General features: G+C 48.0%; 1 protein-coding gene across 1 annotated transcript in view; it reads left to right on the top strand.

Annotated features, from left to right (window-relative positions):
- Positions 1-23,977, top strand: part of STARD10 (StAR related lipid transfer domain containing 10) — a 29,731-nt gene extending 5,754 nt beyond the window's left edge. The window contains exons 2-6 of the mRNA XM_066588391.1: positions 15,571-15,718; positions 15,987-16,090; positions 21,384-21,501; positions 21,655-21,707; positions 23,276-23,977. Of these exons, the coding sequence (XP_066444488.1) occupies positions 15,571-15,718; positions 15,987-16,090; positions 21,384-21,501; positions 21,655-21,707; positions 23,276-23,503 (651 nt within the window). The 3' untranslated portion in view covers positions 23,504-23,977. The remainder of the gene's footprint in view (positions 1-15,570; positions 15,719-15,986; positions 16,091-21,383; positions 21,502-21,654; positions 21,708-23,275) is intronic.
- The last annotated feature ends 379 nt before the right edge of the window (positions 23,978-24,356 follow it).

The raw sequence follows: 24,356 nt of genomic DNA, 5'->3' as shown, positions 1-24,356 counted from the left end.
AAATGACACCAGCTGTGCCGCTTACTACGCAGTTGCTCATGACCTGGCACATGCCCAGTATACCTTGTGCCATGCACTGTGACACTGATATGGAGGTGCGGCCCGCAGGCGGTGTGACTACTCCCCCCATCATCCACTCTGATGTCATCGCACGTGGGAACAGGATGAGCAATGATTTTTAAAGTGACATACGAAAGCTCCAGCTCGCCTCTCACTGCCCCTCCACATGAAGGACATTGGACCTCGGCCATAGAGATCCCTCAGTGCTGCAGCGCCCCCTGTCAGTCATCAGCCCCACTAACAATATGGAGTGATAAGGTGTGCGAGTGCACAGCGTCTGTAGGCAGCTGTAAAGCTCCGCCGTATGTCAGTATCGCTCTGCGTCACCGGGCGGTCGGGGTGATTACGAGTTCAGCTCCGGTATTAATCTATTATATAAACCATTTGGAGCTGCGCAGTCACACAGGGACTCGCAGGAAGAGATGCTGCCGGCTCTTCCAGGATCCTAATGTCAGTGTACACCCGTCAGCTCCGGCGCGCTTCACTGGACGGAAAGGTCCTCTCTATGGGGACACTGGGAGCTGTAGAACTACAAGTACCATCCTCTACGTGTTCTGCCTTATAGCTGATGCCTGACGTGCGGCGGCGAAGCGACCGATCCCTCCGACACACAACGTGATGGGGTTATAGGAGTCATAGGTTGCATTCACACAGGTGAGATAGTCTGCAGGTGTGCTGCCCCTTTAAATGCCCATAAGCAGCCTGACTGTACTGGTGTGACCAGCTGTAATGACGGCGCAGGAAGGGGTTAAGCCGCGTTCACCTTCCAGTAACTCTTAGTCATCAGATGTTGGAAGAAAGTCCTCGGTAAGAGCTTGTCCTGCCTGCAGCCGGAACGAGGCAAACCGGTTCTGTAAGTCCTTACGAAGGAAACTTTCTGACTAGTGAAACTTTCCAACAATTCATCCTCCGCCCTGAGATTGCTGACTACAAGAGGTAGTCTCATCGTGCTGACCCAAGGAGGGGCCTTGTATCAATGCGGGACTGCAGGAGTCTGACCTAAGAACTGGTCCATGTAGTAGCGGTGGACTAAGGACTGGTCCATGTAGTAGCAGTGGACTAAGGACTGGTCCATGTAGTAGCGGTGGACTAAGGATTGGTCCATGTAGTAGCGCTGGACTAAGGACTGGTTCATGTAGTAGCGGTGGACTAAGGACTGGTCCATGTAGTAGCGGTGGACTAAGGACTGGTCCATGCAGTAGCGGTGGACTAAGGACTGGTCCATGTAGTAGTGGACGACTAAGGACTGGTCCATGCAGTAGCGGTGGACTAAGGACTGGTCCATGCAGTAGCGGTGGACTAAGGACTGGTCCATGCAGTAGCGGTGGACTAAGGACTGGTCCATGCAGTAGCGGAGGACTAAGGACTGGTCCATGTAGTAGCGGTGGACTAAGGACTGGTCCATATAGAAGACGTGGACTAAGGACTGGTCCATATAGAAGACGTGGACTAAGAACTGGTCCATATAGAAGACGTGGACTAAGGACTGGTCCATATATAGTAGACGTGGACTAAGGACTGGTCCATATATAGTAGACGTGGACTAAGGACTGGTCCATATATAGTAGACGTGGACTAAGGACTGGTCCATATATAGTAGACGTGGACTAAGGACTGGTCCATATATAGTAGACGTGGACTAAGGACTGGTCCATATATAGTAGACGTGGACTAAGGACTGGTCCATATATAGTAGACGTGGACTAAGGACTGGTCCATATATAGTAGACGTGGACTAAGGACTGGTCCATATATAGTAGACGTGGACTAAGGACTGGTCCATATATAGTAGACGTGGACTAAGGACTGGTCCATTTATAGTAGACGTGGACTAAGGACTGGTCCATATATAGTAGACGTGGACTACGGACTGGTTCATATAGTAGACGTGCCCTAAGGACTGGTGCATGTAGTAGTGGAGGACTAAGGACTGGTCCATGTATTAGTAGTCGTCTACTAGTGCTAGAACTAAGGATTGGACTATGTGTTAGTGATGAACTATTAGACCTTGGCCTAAGAACTGATCCATGTACTATAATAATGGTTGACTAGTAGATTTGGCCTTAGGACAGGGCCATGTAATAAGTAGTCTACTAGTGCTTTGTTGAAAAGAGTGTCCATGGTTTAGGGATATACTTCTGGCATGGATATCACACAACTGAAAGAAGCAGTGCAAAACCGAAAAACATGGAGGAAGCTCACCTTTAGGGTCGTCGAGGATCGTGAACGACTAAACAGCTAACGACAACAACTACTAGAGGTGCCCTAAGGTCTGGACTATGTATTAGTGGTGGACTACTAGAGGTTCGCTTAAGGATGGACCAGGTCTTAGTGATGGATTATTAGTGCTTCTACTAAGGACTGGTCAAAGAATTAGTGATGGCCTAGTAGTGCTCGGCCTAAGAAATGGTCCATGTAATAGTGGGGACTACTAAAGATTGACCTAAGGACTGGTCCATGTAATAGTGGTGGACTACTAGAGCTTGGCCTAAGGACTGCTTCATGTAGTAGTGGTGGACTACTAGAGCTTAGCCTCAGGACTGGTCCATGTAGTAGTGGTGAACTACTAGAGCTTAGCCTCAGGACTGGTCCATGTAATAGTGGTGGACTACTAGAGCTTAGCCTCAGGACTGGTCCATGTAGTAGTGGTGGACTACTAGAGCTTAGCCTCAGGACTGGTCCATGTAGTAGTGGTGGACTACTAGAGCTTAGCCTCAGGACTGGTCCATGTAGTAGTGGTGGACTACTAGAGCTTAGCCTCAGGACTGGTCCATGTAGTAGTGGTGGACTACTAGAGCTTAGCCTCAGGACTGGTCTATGTAATAGTGGTGGACTACTAGAGCTCGGCCTAAGGACTGTTCCATGTAATAGTGGTGGACTACTAGAGCTTGGCCTAAGGACTGGTCCATGTAGTAGTGGTGGACTACTAGAGCTTAGCCTCAGGACTGGTCCATGTAATAGTGGTGGACTACTAGAGCTTAGCCTCAGGACTCGTCCATGTAATAGTGGTGGACTACTAGAGCTCGGCCTAAGGACTGGTCCATGTAATAGTGGTGGACTACTAGAGCTCAGCCTAAGCACTGGTCCATGTAATAGTGGCGGACTACTAGAGCTCGGCCTAAGGACTGGTCCATGTTATAGTGGTGGACTACTAGAGCTCGGCCTAAGGAATGGTCCATGTAATAGTGGTGGACTACTAGAGCTTGGCCTAAGGACTGGTCCATGTAGTAGTGGTGGACTACTAGAGCTTGGCCTAAGGACTGGTCCATGTAGTAGTGGTGGACTACTAGAGCTTAGCCTCAGGACTGGTCCATGTAATAGTGGTGGACTACTAGAGCTCGGCCTAAGGACTGGTCCATGTAATAGTGGTGGACTACTAGAGCTTGCACTAAGGACTGGTAAATGTAATAGTGGTGGACTACTAGAGCTCAGCTTCAGGACTAGTCTATGTAATAGTGGTGGACTACTAGAGCTCGGCTTCAGGACTGGTCCATGTAATAGTGGTGGACTACTAGAGCTCGGCCTAAGGACTGGTCCATGTAATAGTGGTGGACTACTAGGGCTCAGCCTAAGGACTGGTCCATGTAATAGTGGTGGACTACTAGAGCTTGGCCTAAGGACTGGTCCATGTAATAGTGGTGAACTACTAGGGCTCAGCCTAAGGACTGGTCCATGTAATAGTGGGGGACTACTAGAGCTCTGCTTAATGACTTGTCCATGTAATAGTAGTGGACTACTAGGGCTCAGCCTAAGAACTGGTCCATGTAATAGTGGTGGACTACTAGGGCTCAGCCTAAGAACTGGTCCATGTAATAGTGGTGGACTACTAGGGCTCAGCCTAAGGACTGGTCCATGTAATGGTGGTGGACTACTAGGGCTCAGCCTAAGGACTGGTCCATGTAATGGTGGTGGACTACTAGGGCTCAGCCTAAGGACTGGTCCATGTAATAGTGGTGGACTACTAGAGCTTGGCCTAAGGACTGGTCCATGTATTAATGATGAGAGCTTGACTCAAGAATGTAATGGTGGTGGACTACTAGAACATAGCCTAAAGACTCAATCAAGTTTTCCTGGTAATGTCTGCCTTTCTGGCCTCAGCGGTGGTCTCTTGGCGGTAGTCTCTTGGCGGTGGTCTCTTAGCGGTGGTCTCCTGGCGGTGGTCTTTGGGCTTGTGTTGTTGGACCTGTGCTGGTCAGTATAGTCATGGTGATGTTCTCAGGTGTCGGAGCTGCACATACATGAAGATGTCACCCCAGCAGTCACACTGCCATGCCCAATTGGCCACTGTGCTATATCTGTGGGCATCTCGTTCCATGGCGTGAGCGGGTGAGCTGCGATTTGCACAGTTTTACTGCGGCTCTTCCAGGTTCCCGGATCTCTCTTGTGAACGTATAAATGATTAATGTTCCTGCTGCCGGATCCGGCACGACGCTCGCTGCGTCTCAAACACACAAGGAACATGTCCTGAGGGAGCGGCTGGTTACTCGTCTCGCGCTGATGGCGTCCCGACACGACATTATGGGCCCGGAGATCCTCATTTGCCCATTCTGAGGATGCAGAAACCTGTCGGGACGGCACCCTACACGCAGGACATCCCCGGGACGCCGACCTGGCTATGGGACTGGTACGCAGCACGGCCTCCGCTTCCACCTTGGCCGCCACTGACCTTGTGCTTATACACTGAAGCAGAACTGCAGTGTAAAGCATTGAGGAGGCGGCGCTCGCAGGAACAGCCACTTAGTAGGGAGCTGATGGTGGAATATAAGGTTGGGCCCCCTCTGTGTGCCTGCAGACGGGCAGGTGGGGGGTGATGGAGGTGCCGATGCTCTCCTGCCAGTTTCTATGGTTGTACAGGGTGATGGCACCAGCCTGGCAGTACCCGCCTGAGACCTGCAGCCCCCCGGCGGCAGCAGATGGTGTAAAGTCGGAGCAGCTTGCGGAGTATTTCTGGATGCGGAGGAGCCGCCGGGGGAGGATTGTCTCCAAATGTTTGGAAAATAATAATCTGTCTTTATAGAAGCGTCACACGGGGATTACACTGCGGGGGTCAGTGTGCCAGAGACTGGGGGGACCACAAGGCCAAGCAAGGACCAAACCAGATCAGCAAATGGGATCACAGATGATAGGATTAGATACAGCAGACCGTATCACACAGGATAGGATTAGATACAGCACAGAGTATCACACAGGATAGAATTAGATACAGCAGAGAGTATCACACAGGATAGGATTAGATACAGCAGAGGGTATCACACAGGATAGGATTAGATACACGGCACAGCAGACAATATCACACAGGATGGGATTAGATACACGGCTCAGCAGACAGTATCACACAGGATAGGATTAGATACACGGCTCAGCAGACAGTATCACACATGATGGGATTAGATACACGGCTCAGCAGGCAGTATCACACAGGATAGAATTGGCTACACAGCTCAGCAGACAGTATCACACAGGATAGGATTAGATACACAGCTCAGCAGACAGTATCACACAGGATAGGATTAGATACAGCAGCTCAGCAGACAGTATCACACAGGATAGGATTAGATACAGCAGCTCAGCAGACAGTATCACACAGGATAGGATTAGATACACAGCTGAGCAGACAGTATCACACAGGATAGGATTAGATACAGCAGCTCAGCAGACAGTATCACACAGGATGGGATTAGATACACGGCTCAGCAGACAGTATCACACAGGATGGGATTAGATACAGCAGCTCAGCAGACAGTATCACACATGATGGGATAAGATACATAGCTCAGCAGACAGTATCACACAGGATGGGATTAGATACACGGCTCAGCAGACAGTATCACACAGGATAGGATTAGATACAGCAGCTCAGCAGACAGTATCACACAGGATGGGATTAGATACACGGCTCAGCAGACAGTATCACACAGGATAGGATTAGATACAGCAGCTCAGCAGACAGTATCACACATGATGGGATAAGATACATAGCTCAGCAGACAGTATCACACAGGATGGGATTAGATACACGGCTCAGCAGACAGTATCACACATGATGGGATTAGATACACGGCTCAGCAGACAGTATGTTAGTGAGGTGTAATATCCCCCCATAGCCGCGGTTCGGGGGTTATGCGCTGGCTTCGCTGTCTGGTGACGCAGGTCGCGGTACACTTGTTGCATTGTGATGCATGAAGCCGCGTCTCTCCACCATCAGAAGGGGACGATGAATTATGCAGGACCGGCACTTCCTCCCCCTCTATAAAGTGCTGCATACATTATAGATGGCGGCTAATCGCTGCTCGGGGACGCCGATACCTTGCAGGAGGTGACTGCCGTGCGGTCTGTCTGATCTCACCTGCAGCAGAAAAGGACCAAGTCCTGCAAGGCGGAGGCAAAAACATGGCTTCCTTCTTCCAGGAACAGCGCCACCCCTCTCCACAGGTTGTTTCTGGTATTGCAGATAGGCTCCATTGAAGTGGATGAAACTGAGCTGCCATACCACACACAACCTGTGTACAGGGTGGCGCCATATGTGGACAATAGAACCATGTTTTTCTAAGCCTGGACATCATTAACCCTGTGCTGTACAACCATGGGGCCCCCAGAGCCGCCGGTAGCACTACTCTCCTCATCAGGCAGTCAGGCCACAATGCAACCGCAGCTGGTGACCCTCCATCCAGGGCTGCTGGCATAGCGGAGAATGTCCCAGCGGGCAGCTGTAGGGTTAATGGGCGATGCACACAGTGACCAGGGGGTTAATTCTCAAGGACTTGTGAGTGTTTGCTCAAGGTTGGAGGAGGAGGATGCGGGCATTGATGGATGTACGTCACACACAAGGGTCACATGGCACAGCGGTGACATCAAGGACACCATGCGCAATTCTGGAGAAGCCATGAGAGGATCTGACACCGGCCAGCCATCGGTGCGTCCGTCCTTGGAGGACCCTTGTGGGGGATGATGGGGGTAGTTAGAGAAGAAATGGCGAATTTCCATCACAATATGCTAAAACTAGCAAAACTTTGAATCAGTAGGTGACGACTAAGCAGTAGCGGGTCATGTGACGTCCAACGGCGGCGCGTTCACTGATAATCGTACACTTGGCGACATAGTTAGAACTTAGTTATTTTGGATTTCACCGCTCAGGTAACTGGATGCCGTATGGCTGGAGGATCCGGCTGCTCAGGGACCGAGGCCTCTATGGGGGTCCTGGTAGTGACCTGTCCACCATTACAGGGGGCATCACTCTCACGGCTGCCCTTTAAATTTCCAGTCAGCGCCCACGCCGCCCCCCCGCTGCGCCACTTCCTAGGATGCTCATCAGAAGCTGCGACCAGTGGCCTAAATAGATAATGTACACCCTGGGGGGGCTTCACCTCCCCCCATTATACTAGTAAAACTATTGGATCCCTTCTGCTGCGGTGGACGCCTCACGGGGGCATCTCCAGCAGTGACACCACCTCTGCGGCACATGCAGGGTTAAGTGTTTCCATGTCCTCAGCATCGCCGTTGCCTAGTAACACGGAGCATCTTGTTCCCTGCCCGGCAACATCTCATCCACAGGGACAGAGCGAGCCGCGCACGACTCCGTGTCTGCGTGCCGCAACATGCAAGATGGCACTATGCCAACACAGGCAGTCAGAGGATGTAACAAGTGCCATCACCTGTGCCCACCACCCTGCAGTGCCAGCTCTGCATTTGAGCTCGTAGGTTTCTTTTGTGGTTTTCGAAATCTGCACGATGTCTGGTGGTGACATGTACATGCCAGGAGGAGTAATGTAACTAGTGCCAGGAGGAGTAATGTTACTAGTGCCAGGAGGAGTAATGTTACTAATGCCAGGAGGAGTAATGTTACTAATGCCAGGAGGAGTAATGTAACTAATGCCAGGAGGAGTAATGTAACTAGTGCCAGGAGGAGCAATGTAACTAGTGCCAGGAGGAGCAATGTAACTAGTGCCAGGAGGAGTAATGTAACTAGTGCCAGGAGGAGCAATGTAACTAGTGCCAGGAGGAGGAATGTAACTAGTGCCAGGAGGAGCAATGTAACTAGTGCCAGGAGGAGCAATGTAACTAGTGCCAGGAGGAGCAATGTAACTAGTGCCAGGAGGAGCAATGTTACTAGTGCCAGGAGGAGTAATGTAACTAGTGCCAGGAGGAGTAATGTTACTAGTGCCTGGGGGAGTAATGTAACTAGTGCCTGGGGGAGTAATGTAACTAGTGCCAGGGGGAGTAATGTTACTAGTGCCAGGGGGAGTAATGTTACTAGTGCCAGGAGGAGTAATGTTACTAATGCAAGGAGGAGTAATGTTACTAGTGCCAGGGGGAGTAATGTTACTGGTGCCAGGAGGAGTAATGTTACTGATGCCAGGAGGAGTAATGTAACTAGTGCCAGGGGGAGTAATGTTACTAGTGCCAGGGGGAGTAATGTTACTAGTGCCAAGGGGAGTAATGTTACTAGTGCCAGGGGGAGTATTGTTACTAGTGCCAGGAGGAGTAATGTAACTAGTGCCAGGGGGAGTAATGTTACTAATACCAGGAGGAGTAGTGTTACTAGTGCCAGGAGGAGGAATGTAACTAGTGCCAGGAGGAGGAATGTAACTAGTGCCAGGAGGAGGAATGTAACTAGTGCCAGGGGGAGTAATGTTACTAATACCAGGAGGAGTAGTGTTACTAGTGCCAGGAGGAGGAATGTAACTAGTGCCAGGGGGAGTAATGTTACTAATACCAGGAGGAGTAGTGTTACTAGTGCCAGGAGGAGGAATGTAACTAGTGCCAGGAGGAGGAATGTAACTAGTGCCAGGAGGAGGAATGTAAATAGTGCCAGGAGGAGGAATGTAAGTAGCGCCAGGGGGAGTAATGTTACTAGCGCCAGGAGGAGTAATGTTACTAGCGCCAGGAGGAGTAATGTTACTAGCGCCAGGAGGAGTAATGGTACTAGCGCCAGGAGGAGTAATGTTACTAGCGCCAGGAGGAGTCATGTTACTAGCGCCAGGAGGAGTCATGTTACTAGCGCCAGGAGGAGTAATGTTACTAGCGCCAGGAGGAGTAATGTTACTAGCGCCAGGAGGAGTCATGTTACTAGCGCCAGGAGGAGTCATGTTACTAGCGCCAGGAGGAGTCATGTTACTAGCGCCAGGAGGAGTAATGTTACTAGCGCCAGGAGGAGTAATGGTACTAGCGCCAGGAGGAGTAATGTTACTAGCGCCAGGAGGAATAATGTTACTAGTGCCAGGAGGAGTAATGTTACTAGTGCCAGGAGGAGTAATGTTACTAGTGCCAGGAGGAGTAATGTTACTAGTGCCAGGAGGAGTAATGTTACTAATACCAGGCGGAGTAATGTTACTAGTGCCGGTGGCGGGCCCGGCAGTGCTGTACGTAAAGCTTCAGTAGTTTAGATTGAAAAGTTCTCCAACTTTCTAATAGACTTTTGTGTTTTCAATTCCTCATCATTCTCAAGCCCTCTGCTTGCTGACATTGACTGGGAACAGTCATATTCACAACCAGACCCCGGTGTATCACAGCTGAGGGTTTGCTACAACTGTATCCACACAATGCTCCCAGTAGCCGCCAAACTCCAGACTGTTACATTGTATCAGTGCAGTGAGACAGCTGTGTCAGCAGCATATATTCACTGACCGCAAGCAGAGGTTAGAACTGTCCACTATAAGAATGAATGCGATGGACAATATGGTCAGAGGGGCGCGGCGTGAGGTGGCGCTGGTGAAATCACCGCATGCCCGCTGCAGCCCGGGCATTAAGGTGTTAACTCTAGAATTCTGTGGAATAAGAGTCCTCCCCCGGATTCACTGGCCGCATCCTGAGATCAGCCGCAGGGAGCGAGCGTGACAGAGAGCGGCGGCGGGTCCCACCGTAGTGCCAGCAGCCTGGGCACAGTGCTGCCAATATGAATAGATGGACCTTATCACACATGACGGGATTAGATACACAGCTCAGCAGACAATATCAGACATGATGGGATTAGATACACAGCTCAGCAGACAGTATCACACATGATAGGATTAGATACACAGCTCAGCAGACAATATCAGACATGATGGGATTAGATACACGGCTCAGCAGACAGTATCACACATGACGGGATTAGATACACAGCTCAGCAGACAATATCAGACATGATGGGATTAGATACACAGCTCAGCAGACAGTATCACACATGATAGGATTAGATACACGGCTCAGCAGACAATATCAGACATGATGGGATTAGATACACGGCTCAGCAGACAGTATCACACAGGATGGGATTAGATACACGGCTCAGCAGACATTATCACACATGATGGGATTAGATACACAGCTCAGCAGACATTATCACACATGATAGGATTAGATACACGGCTCAGCAGACAGTATCACACAGGATAGGATTAGATACACGGCTCAGCAGACAGTATCACACATGACGGGATTAGATACACAGCTCAGCAGACATTATCACACATGATAGGATTATATACACGGCTCAGCAGACAGTATCACACAGGATAGGATTAGATACACGGCTCAGCAGACAGTATCACAGAGGATAGGATTAGATACACGGCTCAGCAGACACTATCACACATGACGGGATTAGATACACAGCTCAGCAGACAATATCACACAGAATAGGATTAGATACACGGCTCAGCAGGCAGTATCACACAGGATAGGATTAGATACACAGCTCAGCAGACAGTATCACACCGGATAGGATTAAATACACAGCATCACACACTGGGATTAGATACACAGTGCAGCAGACAGTATCACACAGGATAGGATTAGATACACAGCTCAGCAGACAGTATCACACATTATAGGATTAGATACACAGCTCAGCAGGCAGTATCACACAGGATAGGATTAGATACACGGCTCAGCAGACAGTATCACACAGGATAGGATTAGATACATCTCATCTGACTATGACTTAGATACCTTACAGCTGAACAGGTTCCTGTGTTCGGTGCTCCTTGGGATTCGCAGAGCCGGATGTCTGGGATGTATTGATTTAGTGTCCCTCGTGCCGAGTTCAGGATGTCGGAGTCTCGCGCTTCTATCAGATGATGGCACATTATAAACCCTCCACCAGACTGGCATGAGGCTTTGGTGTTGTGCGCAGGGTTCTTCTTCCTCCATGTTGTGCGTTGTGTTATAATCTTCCCCTTTTGTCTCCTCAAACCATAAAACATTTCCCAGAAGCATTGTGGGACATCCAAGACGTCTCGGACAGACATGAGACGGCTGCTGTGTATTTTTGTCCAGCAGCATCGTCCTTGGTGGTGTCCATCCATCATCACCATTCTCAGTCAGTGTTTTCCTATTATAAGAGGTCTCTGCAGTCTATAGGGTCTTCTGTGGGTCCTCTGCTGTTCCTCCTGGACTCTTTCTCCCCTCTTTCAGGCTTGCCCATTGTGCCCTTGGAGTGATATAACAGGACGCTCCTGGGGAGAGTAGAAGAGTCCGGAATGTCCTCCATCTGTATACAATAACCGTGGACTGATGTACACCCGGGTCTTTGTAGTCCTTTTCAACTTCATACATCTCTATAACATGTCTCCTGAGGCTCCTAGTAGTTGCTTACATCCAGGTGCGGCTCACACTGACCAATTACTGAGAAGAACAGACCTGTCAGTAACCAGGCATTATGAACCTTTATTTAATGGGTAAAGCACCTGTGACACCTGTACTGCCAACCGCATTGCCTTAATGGAAACTGTTTTCCCAATGGCTCTTGGAGAAATCATTACCATAGAGCTTCATGATGCTGAATTGTAGTTGGATATATAGAAGCCACTATAGACTCCACTTCAAGGAACAGTCTACAAAGATGCCTTTCCACCGCCTGGCTTGTCGGCCCATCACTCCTTGTGGGATACACCCCAGGTTCATGATTCCAGAGCTGCATTTGAGAGATCCTAATGCCAAAAGATGGGATTTCTGGGGGACAAAATGGCCTCCAGTGTCTGAGCGCATCAAGAGGGTGTCAGGGCAACGGATGTGGAAAGGGATTTATCATTGGTGCTGACGACAACTACAAACACCGCTGATCAATATGCAGCAAGGGGAGATGGCAGCCATTGTATGAGAGATACAGCTGCAATCAAAATGATCCCCCATCACTAATTAGGTTTATTTGCCAAATTTACAAACTTTCAGCTGTTTGCAATAAACAATCAGACAAGAAGAATGTAAATCGCTCAATACAACTAATATAACAATTCACCACAAAATGCCCCTTTAATGACTCCTGCAGTCTCAGAATCCTTCAACCCCCTAAACTGAATCCCTCGTAAGAGCAAATCTGCACAAGCCTGGTGTATCAAGTGCACCTGGTGTAACTAATCAAGGGCTTCATCAGTCAGGGCCCCTTGACACCATGATTCACAGCCCGATATCGCCCTCGCAATCCTTCTGAAAACTCCTCAATGCAAAGCGTTTTCACATGGAAACACATCACAGCAGGGCTGAAGGAATCCCCCGATGCGGCTGCCACAGCCGCGGCAGGGGATCGCCATGTTCTCCCATTGTTTTCAATGGGGCCAATGCTGCTGCCGCCAACCCTATTGAAAACCTGGGAGACCCCTGGATGCGACAGCCTCGCATCCCTGTGAAGCTAAGGGACTCCCCTGGCACAGCCGCGGCAGGGGATCGCGATGTTCTCCCACTGTTTTCCCCTGCCGCTAGCCCCATTGAAAACAATGGATGATATCGCAAAACGCGGCATCGCAGGAGTAGAAACATCGCAAATGAGAATGAAACCATGAAAATCTGTGTTTTTGTAATCACTCACTGTCGCATCGCAAGAAAATCGCATGATTTTCTCGTCACTGCCAGCTGTGCCTGGGATAAAACCCATCCAATAACAGGACTGGCGAGGGCTCTGTGGTCTGCGGTGCTAGAAATAAAGCGCAGGCAATAGAGGGGGACAAAAAGTTATAGAAAAGACCATGGCCTTGTACAATCAAGGGAAGGGATACAAGAAGATACAAGGCTGCTGAATGTTCATAGAGAGACAGCTGGAAGCAGTTCACAAGCTCAAACTAGGAACACCGGCTGCACTACCTGGACGTGGTAGAAAGAGGGCGCTATCACGGCTGCCATAAGATACCTGACATGATAGGTGGTCAAAAACTCTCCGGGGATTGCAGAATACCTGCAGCAAGATCTAGTGGCTGCGCTGAGGGTTCTGTTTGCACAGTAAGGCCCCCTGTCCACGGCTGTTGCGGTATCCCGTGGCGGATCACCGCCGCCCGGGAGCAGGAGCCGCCGCCGAATCTCTGCCGGTCAGCCCTATCTGATAGTTGGCTGACCGCGGAGAATCGGGGCAATACGCAGCATGCTACGAATTGCCCGCCGCGAGCGGAGAATCGCAATGAGTGGCAGTGCTATGGAAAGCTTCAGAGTACGCTAAAGAGAACCCCTGCCTACAGTGAAGCATGGCGGAGGCTGGAGGATGCTCTGGGCTGAAGACCTGCAGCGTGTGGAGGACGATGGAGTCAATGATGTATCAGGAGATCCCAGGAGAGAACATCATGCCTTCAGTGAGAAGCTGAAGCTCGGACATCATTGGACCTTCCAACAGGACAAGGATCCCAAGAAGACCTCAAAGTCCACCAAGGCTTGGCTTCACAAGAAGTTCTGGAGTGGTCGTCACAGCTGCCTGACTCGGACCCCATGGTGGGATATAAAGAAGGTGGCTGCAGCTCACAACCCCAACATGTGACCATACATGGTGTTCAGAAATCCGAAACAGTCGAACCCTGTTTTGGATCAAGCTTTGTCAAAAGTTCACTTGCGTGTGAAGCTGAACCCTGTGGTCGCTCATCTTGGCCGAACCCACTAAGAACCTCAGATCCCCCCCTAGGTAACCTAAGCGTCCTACACCAGGCTTGTTATATTAGTTGTGTTGGGATACTTACGTTGTTCTTGATTGTTTGTAAACAGCTGAAAGTTTGTACATTTGTCAAATAAACCTAATTTATAGTGTGTGGGGGGGATAAGCACAGAAAAGCCATGGAGACACCAGGACGACCTTATGTGCCCCACACCCACCCAGAGGACCACAGGGGGCGGCCGGTGGCAGCGGGCACTCTGCTTAATGTCAGTATGACGCCTGTGATCGCCTCCACTGACCTATTTATCCAGAAGTGTGCTTGGTGCAACCTCTGTGCCAGGAGACCCCCCAAATCAGAGCCCCCCAGTACGTAAGTACAAGGGCTCCCCATCTATTTCTTGGTTACGTCTGTGTCTGGGAAAGACGGGCAACAGCCAATATGGCCGCCCTTACAATTTCTCTGAGCTTTCTACATGGCATTCCCAGACATAACCGATTCCGGGGTCTTTACTGTCACATGATACATACAGCTGTTGCTATCAGTAGGGATCGCGTCTGGTCCCAATGTAGCACGGCTGATCACCAAGCCCCAGGATAAGTAACAGGGGTGTTATATAAGGGGCGTAGCTGCCCTCTACAGGTCTAGGACTCATGGGGTAATTTAGATCTGCCGATCTCAGCATACGTGTAATCTGCGGATTACCTCCCCGGTATCATTGCACTAATCTGTTTAGCTAATCTGTGTAATCCGCCCGTCTGGGGAGAGTAATCTCTGGAGTTTACACAGAACTGGGAGCTACATTCACCTTATGGCCATAATCTGCAGAATGTGTACCGAGCTGCAGGGGAGCAATGGGGGATTAGAGTGCAAGCTCTTCCATCCAGGAGCCCCAGATGTGCGGCTACTGATGCAATCGTCTATATACTGGGATATACATATGTTACTGCACTCTGCCTTATATGATCGCCGCAGCACTGATAGGACATACACTGACCGTTCCCTTTATTAGACCCCCGTCCCTCTCATGATTGGCGCCCCCTGTACGGTAATTCCCCCCGTGACCCCGGAGTGCGGCATAAAGTCACGTGACAAGTTTTCCGTGGATCAGTTTCAGTGTGAATCCACATTAGATGGAAGATCCAGCGATCGGAGCGACTTCCAGCGAGGCCGGTCATCGGTGCTGGACTAGCCGGGGTCTCACCGCCAACCACGAGGGGGGGGTTTCTCATGTAACGATGTGGGGAGTATACCGAGAATGGCGCGATTGTGTCTAAGAGAAACAGACTCCAGCGGGCAAAAGAGCGCAAAACTTGTATCACTGAGCAGCAGGAAAACATCTCCTGGTCAGATGGGTCCAGATTTATGTTGCTGATGGGAGGTCAGAATTTGGCGCAAGCAGCATGAATCGCTGACCCCTTCCTGTCAGCCGGTCAGAACATGTCAGCACCGCCATCTAATCTGCAGCAACTACAAGAAGCTTCCTGTCCGCAGGGGCCGGTATTCCTGCAGAACGGTTTCATCTCCTACCTAGTGGAATCTACATCATGACCAATTGCTGTGGATCTGAAGGCCAGAAGAGTCCAGCGCTACTAGATGGGGGGTGATAACGGGGTCATTCTGCGTATATTGGGACTAATATATATATATTCCCCTCATACTGTTCTTTGTCTGATCTCTGCAGTGCCGGATGGAATGTAAAGACGTATCCGCAGAGATCCTCTATGACGTTCTACATGATGTGGAATATCGCAAGAAATGGGACACCAACGTCATCGAGACCTTTGATATCGGGAAACTGACAGTCAATGCAGATATTGGATATTATGCATGTAAGAGTGTAATAACATGATGGGCTATATAATAACTGCATATTGTGTGCACTGCTAGTACTAAAGTCTGACGGAGAGCTCCTATACTGCTGCTCCCCGCCTACAGTCGCCTCCTTCGCGCAGTCTGTATTCCCTCTCTAGAGGAGCTACATACATAAATCTCCCTCTTCTCTTCTATAAGAGGCTCTGCAGCAGCTGAGGCTTGTATAGAGAACATACTTTCAGTCTATGATGATATTTAATGCATGTCCTTCTGTCATCTCCTCAGGGAAGTGTCCTAAACCATTAAAGAATCGTGATGTCATCACACTGCGCTCCTGGCTGCCGATGGGGAAGGATTACATCATCATGAACTACTCCGTGAAACATGCGGTGAGAGCGGAATGTAATATACAGGATAGAAGATAATGAGCCATACCAATATAATTATACATGTACAGCTGGTATCAGTTATACATATCCTGTATATAGTGATATGGAGCATGCCGGTATAACCTGGGTATGTCCTGTATATAATTATACATGTACAGCTGGTATCAGTTATATATCCCCTGTATATAGTGATAGGGAGCATGCTGGTATATCCTGGGTATCTCCTGTATATAATTATATATGTATGGCTGGTATAAGTTATACATCTCCTGTATATAGTGATATGGAGCATGCTGGTATAACCTGGGTATCTTCTGTATATAATTATATATGTATGGCTGGTATAAGTTATATATCTCCTGTATATAGTGATATGGAGCATGATGGTATAACCTGGGTATCTTCTGTATATAATTATATATGTACAGCTGGTATAAGTTATATATCCCCTGTATATAGTGATAGGGAGCATGCTGGTATATCCTGGGTATCTCCTGTATATAATTATATATGTATGGCTGGTATAAGTTATACATCTCCTGTATATAGTGATATGGAGCATGCTGGTATAACCTGGGTATCTCCTGTATATAATTATATATGTATGGCTGGTATAAGTTATATATCTCCTGTATATAGTGATATGGAGCATGATGGTATAACCTGGGTATCTTCTGTATATAATTATATATGTACAGCTGGTATAAGTTATGTATCTCCTGTATATAGTGATATGGAGCATGCTGGTATAACCTGGGGATCTCCTGTATATAATTATATATGCACAGCAGGTATAAGTTATACATCTACTGTATATAGTGATATGGAGCATGATGGTATAACCTGGGTATCTCCTGTATATAATTATATATGTACAGCTGGTATAAGTTATACATCCTGTATATAGTGATATGGAGCATGCTGGTATAACCTGGGTATCTCCTGTATATAATTATATATATACAGCTGGTATAAGTTATACATCTCCCTGTATATAGTGATATGGAGCATGCTGGTATAACCTGGGTATCTCCTGTGTATAATTATATATGTACAGCTGGTATCAGTTATACATCTCCTGTATATAGTGATATGGAGCATGCTAGTATAACCTGGGTATCTCCTGTATATAATGATATATGTACAGCTGGTACAAGTTATGCATCCTGTATATAGTGATATGGACCGTGCTGGTATAACCTGGGCATCTCCTGTATATAATTATACATGTACAGCTGGTATCAGTTATACATCTCCTGTATATAGTGATATGGAGCATGCTGGTATAAGCTGGGTATCTCCTGTATATAATTATATATGTACAGCTGGTATCAGTTATACATCTCCTGTATATAGTGATATGGACCATGCTGGTATAACCTGGGGATCTCCTGTATATAATTATATATGTACAGCTGGTATAAGGTATACATCTCCTGTATATAGTGATATGCAGCATGCAGGTATAACCTGGGTATCTCTTGTATATAATTATATATGTACAGCTGGTATAAGTTATACATCTCCTGTATATAGTGATATGGAGTATGCTGGTATAACCTGGGGATCTCCTGTATATAATTATATATGTACAGCTGGTATAAGTTATACATCTCCTGTATATAGTGATATGGAGTATGCTGGTATAACCTACCTCCTGTATATAATTATATATGTACAGCTGATATAAGTTATACATCTCCTGTATATAGTGATATGGAGCATGCTGGTATAACCTGGGGATCTCCTGTATATAATTATATATGTACAGCTGGTATAAGTTATACATCTCCTGTATATAGTGATATGGAACATGCTGGTATAACCTGGGGATCTCCTGTATATAATTATATATGTACAGCTGGTATAAGGTATACATCTCCTGTATATAGTGATATGCAGCATGCAGGTATAACCTGGGTATCTCTTGTATATAATTATATATGTACAGCTGGTATAAGTTATACATCTCCTGTATATAGTGATATGGAGTATGCTGGTATAACCTACCTCCTGTATATAATTATATATGTACAGCTGATATAAGTTATACATCTCCTGTATACAGTGATATGGAACATGCTGGTATAACCTGGGGATCTCCTGTATATAATTATATATGTACAGCTGGTATAAGGTATACATCTCCTGTATATAGTGATATGCAGCATGCAGGTATAACCTGGGTATCTCTTGTATTAAATTATATATGTACAGCTGGTATAAGTTATACATCTCCTGTATATAGTGATATGGAGTATGCTGGTATAACCTAGGGATCTCCTGTATATAATTATATATGTACAGCTGGTATAAGTTATACATATCCTGTATATAGTGATATGGACCATGCTGGTATAACCTGGGGATCTCCTGTATATAATTATATATGTACAGCTAGTATAAGTTATACATCTCCTGTATATAGTGATATGGAGTATGCTGGTATAACCTGGGTATCTTCTGTATATAATTATATATGTATAGTCGGTATAAGTTATACATCCTGTATATAGTGATATGGGGCATGCTGGTATAACCTGGGTATCTCCTGTATATAATTATATATGTACAGCTGGTATACATTATACATCTCCTGTATATAGTGATATGGAGCATGCTGGTATAACCTGGGTATCTCATGCATATAATTATATAAGTACAGCTGGTATGTTATACATCCCCTGTATATAGTAATATGGAGCATGCTGGTATAACCTGGGTATCTCCTGTATATAATTATATGTGTACAGCTGGTATAAGTTATACATCTCCTGTATATAGTGATATGGAGCATGCTGGTTTAACCTGGGAATCTCCTGTATATAATTACATATGTACAGCTGGTATACATTATACATCTCCTTTATATAGTGATATGGAGCATGCTGGTATAACCTGGGTACCTCCTGTATATAATTATATATGTACAGCTGGTATAAGTTATACATCTCCTGTATATAGTGATATGGAGCATGCTGGTATAACCTGGGGATCTCCTGTATATAATTATATATATACACAGCTGGTATAAGTTATACATCTCCTGTATATAGTGATATGGAGCATGCTGGTATAACCTGGGTATCTCCTGTATATAATTATATATGTACAGCTGGTATAAGTTATACATCTCCCTGTATATAGTGATATGGAGCATGCTGGTATAACCTGGGTATCTCCTGTATATAATTATATATGTATGGCTGGTATAAGTTATACATCTCCTGTATATAGTGATATGGAGCATGCTGGTATAACCTGGGTATCTCCTGTATATAATTATATACGTACAGCTGGTATAAGTTATACATCTCCTGTATATAGTGATATGGAGCATGCTGGTATAACCTGGGTATCTCCTGTATATAATCATATATGTACAGCTGGTATAAGTTATACATCCTGTATATAGTGATATGAAGCATGCTGGTATAACCTGGGTATCTCCTGTATATAATTATATATGTACAGCTGGTATAAGTTATACATCCTGTATATAGTGATATGGAGCATGCTGGTATAACCTGGATATCTCCTGTGTAGCTGGTATAATCTAAGCTTTGTTCTGCAGATCCCCCCCCCCCCCCCCCCGGGTTCGTTTGCTCCTGACTCACTATTTGTGTATTTCTAATCGTTCTTTCGGCGCAGACCTTTCTGGATAAACACAGATGTGGCTTTCGCAGTTTTCCGTGTGTCTGACGTGTTCTGCGCTCCATCTGATCCTATTTGCGTGTATCGGATGATTCCGGCTCTCCGTTCTCTCCATAAATCTAGGTCACTTTCAGTTGCCGCTTGACACAAAAAACCATAACTTGATTGATGTATGTATAGAAGCCGGGGATGCCCGCTGCGGGTCTGTGTGGTGCAGGGGTGGCAGGCTGCCCTCCAGGTAATATCCTGAGGGTCTCACCGAGTGACAACTCTTACAAGAGCATTTTCATGGCACGTGTGTTACTCTCATGGACTGCTGTTCTGTGTGGGTAATTTGGCGCTATGAGGGCAAGGAACTGAGGTGTATTGCCAACATATGGCATTATGTGGGGACTGTGTGCTCTGCTGGCATACAGCGTGGCGCTATATGGTTTTATGTCTTCTGGCACTGAGTACGAGTGATGTGGCCGGTTGTGGCCCTTTATGACCGTATGTGGGTGAGATACAGCACTCTGCGGCATGTAGCTGATCTGGGCACTGTGTGGGCACTATGAGTCTGGGCATAGGTGAATGTGTGCAAAATGGTGCAGTACACAGGCAAGGTACAGCACTCGTGCTAGATGTGGGCATCGTATGCACGTTGCGGATCAAGACACTGCATACACTATGTATCTGGGCATGGTATATGTGCTATGGATTTATGAGGGCACTATGGATCTGGGCACCATGTGTACACTGAGGATCTGGGCACCGTGTGTACACTGAGGATCTGGGCACCGTGTGTACACTGAGGATCTGGGCACCGTGTGTACACTGAGGATCTGGGCACCGTGTGTACACTGAGGATCTGGGCACCGTGTGTACACTGAGGATCTGGGCACCGTGTGGATACTATGGATCTGAACACGACATATGAAATGGGTGCCAGATAGTGCTGTTTGGCACAGCATGGCACTCTGGATTGTGTGCATGCTATGGGCACAGTATGATATGGCGGGCACCACCCATGTATTGCTTCTGTAAGTTCTCCCTCAGTAAGTGGAGCAGCAGAGCTGAGCGGCCACACATCAGGACCATGGAGAAGGCCATGCAGTCCCGTCTGCACTGCAGTACATGTGGTATTACTCTGTATACCTCCCTCCAAAATCTATGTATAACTTTGTAAGTCCCTTACTGAGCCTGTTACATCATGTTTTATACTCTAGTCACAACCAGAGCTGCAGTCACAGACTGTGATATAACAGCAGGGTACCGGCTGTCATGTCTCCTTTGGGGGGCAGCACCCATGTAAATAAAAGTTGGAGGATATAGAATAGCTGTTACTATACTTGTATCCAAGCCCAGTGCCTTCTGGGAGATGACTGTACATGGTACAGTGTGTGATCTGAACAGACACTAGATGGCAGCAGTGAGGCCCTTTTAACCTGAGATCCACTGTTAACAGGAAGAGCTGTGAATGCAGCTTTGGATGTGACTGGAGCATAAGACAAGATGTAACTATGGATATGTGCAATGTGAATAAGTTCCTGCACCCACTTAGAGGTTCCTGGTGTGTAGAGGTGGAGTGTCGCTTTAAATGAACCAAAGCAGTAAAACGTTTGATGGTAAAGATGTTACAACTTTTCTTCTGCCGTTACAGAAATATCCCCCCAAGAAGGACCTGGTGAGAGCGGTGTCCATACAGACCGGCTACCTCATCCAGGGAGGGGGCCCCAGCAGCTGTACCCTCGTCTACCTGGCCCAGGTGGACCCTAGAGGTGAGTACTGCACGGAGGATGATGGGAGTAGTAAGGTACTCAAGGGAATCATGGGAAATGTATGACTGGGGGGCCGCCCAACAGGGCCATAGTCCCCCGAGGACTCCTATGTAGGCAGGTGTACCCTGATCTCTGCTCTGTCTTCTCCTCTAGGGTCTTTACCCAAGTGGGTGGTGAACAAGTCCTCACAGTTTCTGGCACCAAAGGTAAGTGGAGTTCCTGAGGACTGATGGGGGAGGGGCGACAATTGTATCAGTGTAGGCAATGCTCTGTGAGCTGAACAGCCCAGAATCCAGACTGATACATTATACATACAGTAGCCAGTGCTGAGAGGTGGTTATAGTTGTAGCAGGTCGGTCGGAGGTTCCGTAGCAGATGCACTTTTTCTTCCTTCCAAAAGCCGGGCAGCTGAGCTGAAACCGAACGGATCCCATTATAGTCAATGGGGTCCGTTCTATGCTGTTCGGTTCCGTCCTGAGATGGAGCTGTTTTGGCCAGGAGGATTCCCCTTTCCTGCTCCCCAAACGCAGATATGAAACCACCTTTAGTGTAGGCAATGCTCTGTGAGCTAAATAAGATGGGCGGTTGGTTGGGGTATTGGGGCAGGTAGTGGTATGATAAGATGGGGGAGGGCTTGGTTGTATACATGACTGTGTGCAGTGGTTGGTTGGGGTGGTAGTGTGATAAGATGGGCGGTTGGTTAGGGCATTGAGGCAGGTAGTAGTAGTATAAGATCGGGGGGACTTGGTGGTTTAGATCAGTGGTCCCCAACCTTTTTGGCACCAGGGACCGGCTTCAAGCAAGACCATTTTTACAAGGCCCGGCAGGGTTGGGCGGGACATGGGCGGGGCTTTGGTTATATGGGGCGGGGTTATGAAAGGGGTTGGAATTATGACATTTAGAATGTCCTGGCAGTACAAACAGGGCAGTATAATATATCCCCCCCCCCCACCTGGCAGCACACACATAGGGCAGTATATAATCTATTCCCGTCCCCCCCAGCACACACATAGGGCAGCATATAATTTATCCCCCCCCCAGCACACACATAGGGCAGCATATAATTTATCTCTCCCCCCCAAGCACACACATAGTGCAGCATATAATTCATCCCCACCCAATAATAGACAGCCCCCCCGAAATAAGCAGCCCCCCCGAAATAAGCAGCCCCCCCCAGTAATAAGCAGCCCCCACACCAGTAATAGGCAGCCCCCCCAGTAACAGGCAGCCCCCACCCCTCAGTAATAGGAAGTCCCCCCCCAGTAATAAGCACCCCCCCAACCCATATACTTACCTCCTTCCTGCTGTCAGCATCGCTCTCTCTCTGCTTGCCCTGACGTCGGCATGCTTCCTCCCCGAGTCCTCTCCTGTGGAACTAATGAGCAGGGGACTCAGGGAGGAGGATCCTGGATGCACACTGACGTCAGTGTGCGCCGGGATCAGTGCGATTACCAGCGGGGAGCTGCGGCACCCCAGCTGGTAATCGTTTCAGTGGTGAGCGGCGTCGGCATGCTGCGGGCCACATAACACGAGGCAGCGGGCCTTGTGTTTAGAAGAAAAGTTCCCGGCGGTGCCGCGGACCGGCGCTAAACACCTAACGGCCCGGCCCCAATCTGTGGACCGGTGGTTGGGGACCCCTGGTTTAGATGACTGTTGTGTGGGGCGGTTAGTTGGGGTAGTAGTGTGATAATATGGGCAGTTGGTTGGGGTATTGGGGTGGGATCGTCACCTTCGCTGGTGATGGGGTTTCATTCACTCTTGTTTCTGTGCCCAGGCCATGAAGAAGATGTACAAAGCCTGCGTGAAGTACCCGGACTGGAAGAAAAAGCATAACCCCCAACATAAGCCTTGGCTATACCCTGAGCAGAGCACGCTCCCCACCATCAGCCTGTCGGAGGTGTCCGTGCAGCACGCCGACTCCCTGGAGAACATCGACGAGAGTTGTGTGGCAGAGACCAAGGACGACCGGGGGGAGGTCAGCGACGAGGACAGCGTCAACTGACAACACGGACCCTCGAGTAGACTTATACCATAATGGGGACCCCACAGGTCCGTGGAGAAGGACCGGGTGGGGTGGGGGAGAGGTAGTAGGTTTTAAAGGGGAAGAATTGCTTTTTATACCAAACCCAAAGGTGCCGGGCTCTACTTATCTTATTGCTGTGTGTCGTTAACTGGGAAGAAGATAACGAGGCTCCGGATCTGGTCACATGGTCATTGCCATGCCAAGTCTACAACACGAGCGGGTCACACTGTAACGAAACCCCCCACACCGCCGGGGTCTGTCCACATTTGGATTTCAAGAAGTTAATGTTTCAGCTGTTTCTTGTGTGATTGTGAGTGTCCGGCCGCGGCGTCACCGAGATAACTGTGCTTCATGTAGAGCGGCGGGCGTGCGGCCGGTGCCAGGGACGATGGTGGCAGCGCCCTCCGATACATCCGCTCACCATAGAAATATAAAAACTTTATTCTTATTTAATGTGATGAGTTTCATTTGTCTCTTTATCCGTCATCTTTGCTTTATTTATGCCATACTCCAGTTACATCCAGAGCTGCGCTCGCTATCCTGATGGTACATAGGCTGTCTCTGCTGTGGTGCATTGTGGGAAATACAGTAATTACACCAGGCCTCGTGCATTAAAGAATAAACAAGCAAAAAAATCCCTATGTCTCCCAGAATGCAATGCACTGTCTTGGGACGTAGCCAACATTTTGATCCCAGGTGAGGTAGATAGTTGCTCAAGTTGGTGGGAGAATCTAGACCCCTCAAGCCCCCCATTTCTCCTTTAATGGTGCGATTTGGTTTCCAGTTGCAGCAAGTAGAATTGTTAACGCAGCTCTGGATGTGATTGGAGTAA

The sequence above is a fragment of the Eleutherodactylus coqui genome, chromosome 1 (genome assembly GCF_035609145.1).
Source record: "Eleutherodactylus coqui strain aEleCoq1 chromosome 1, aEleCoq1.hap1, whole genome shotgun sequence".
Classification (NCBI taxonomy): Eukaryota; Metazoa; Chordata; class Amphibia; order Anura; family Eleutherodactylidae; genus Eleutherodactylus; species Eleutherodactylus coqui.
Note: the sequence above shows the minus strand (reverse complement) of the source record. Positions and strands in the feature narration are given on the sequence as shown.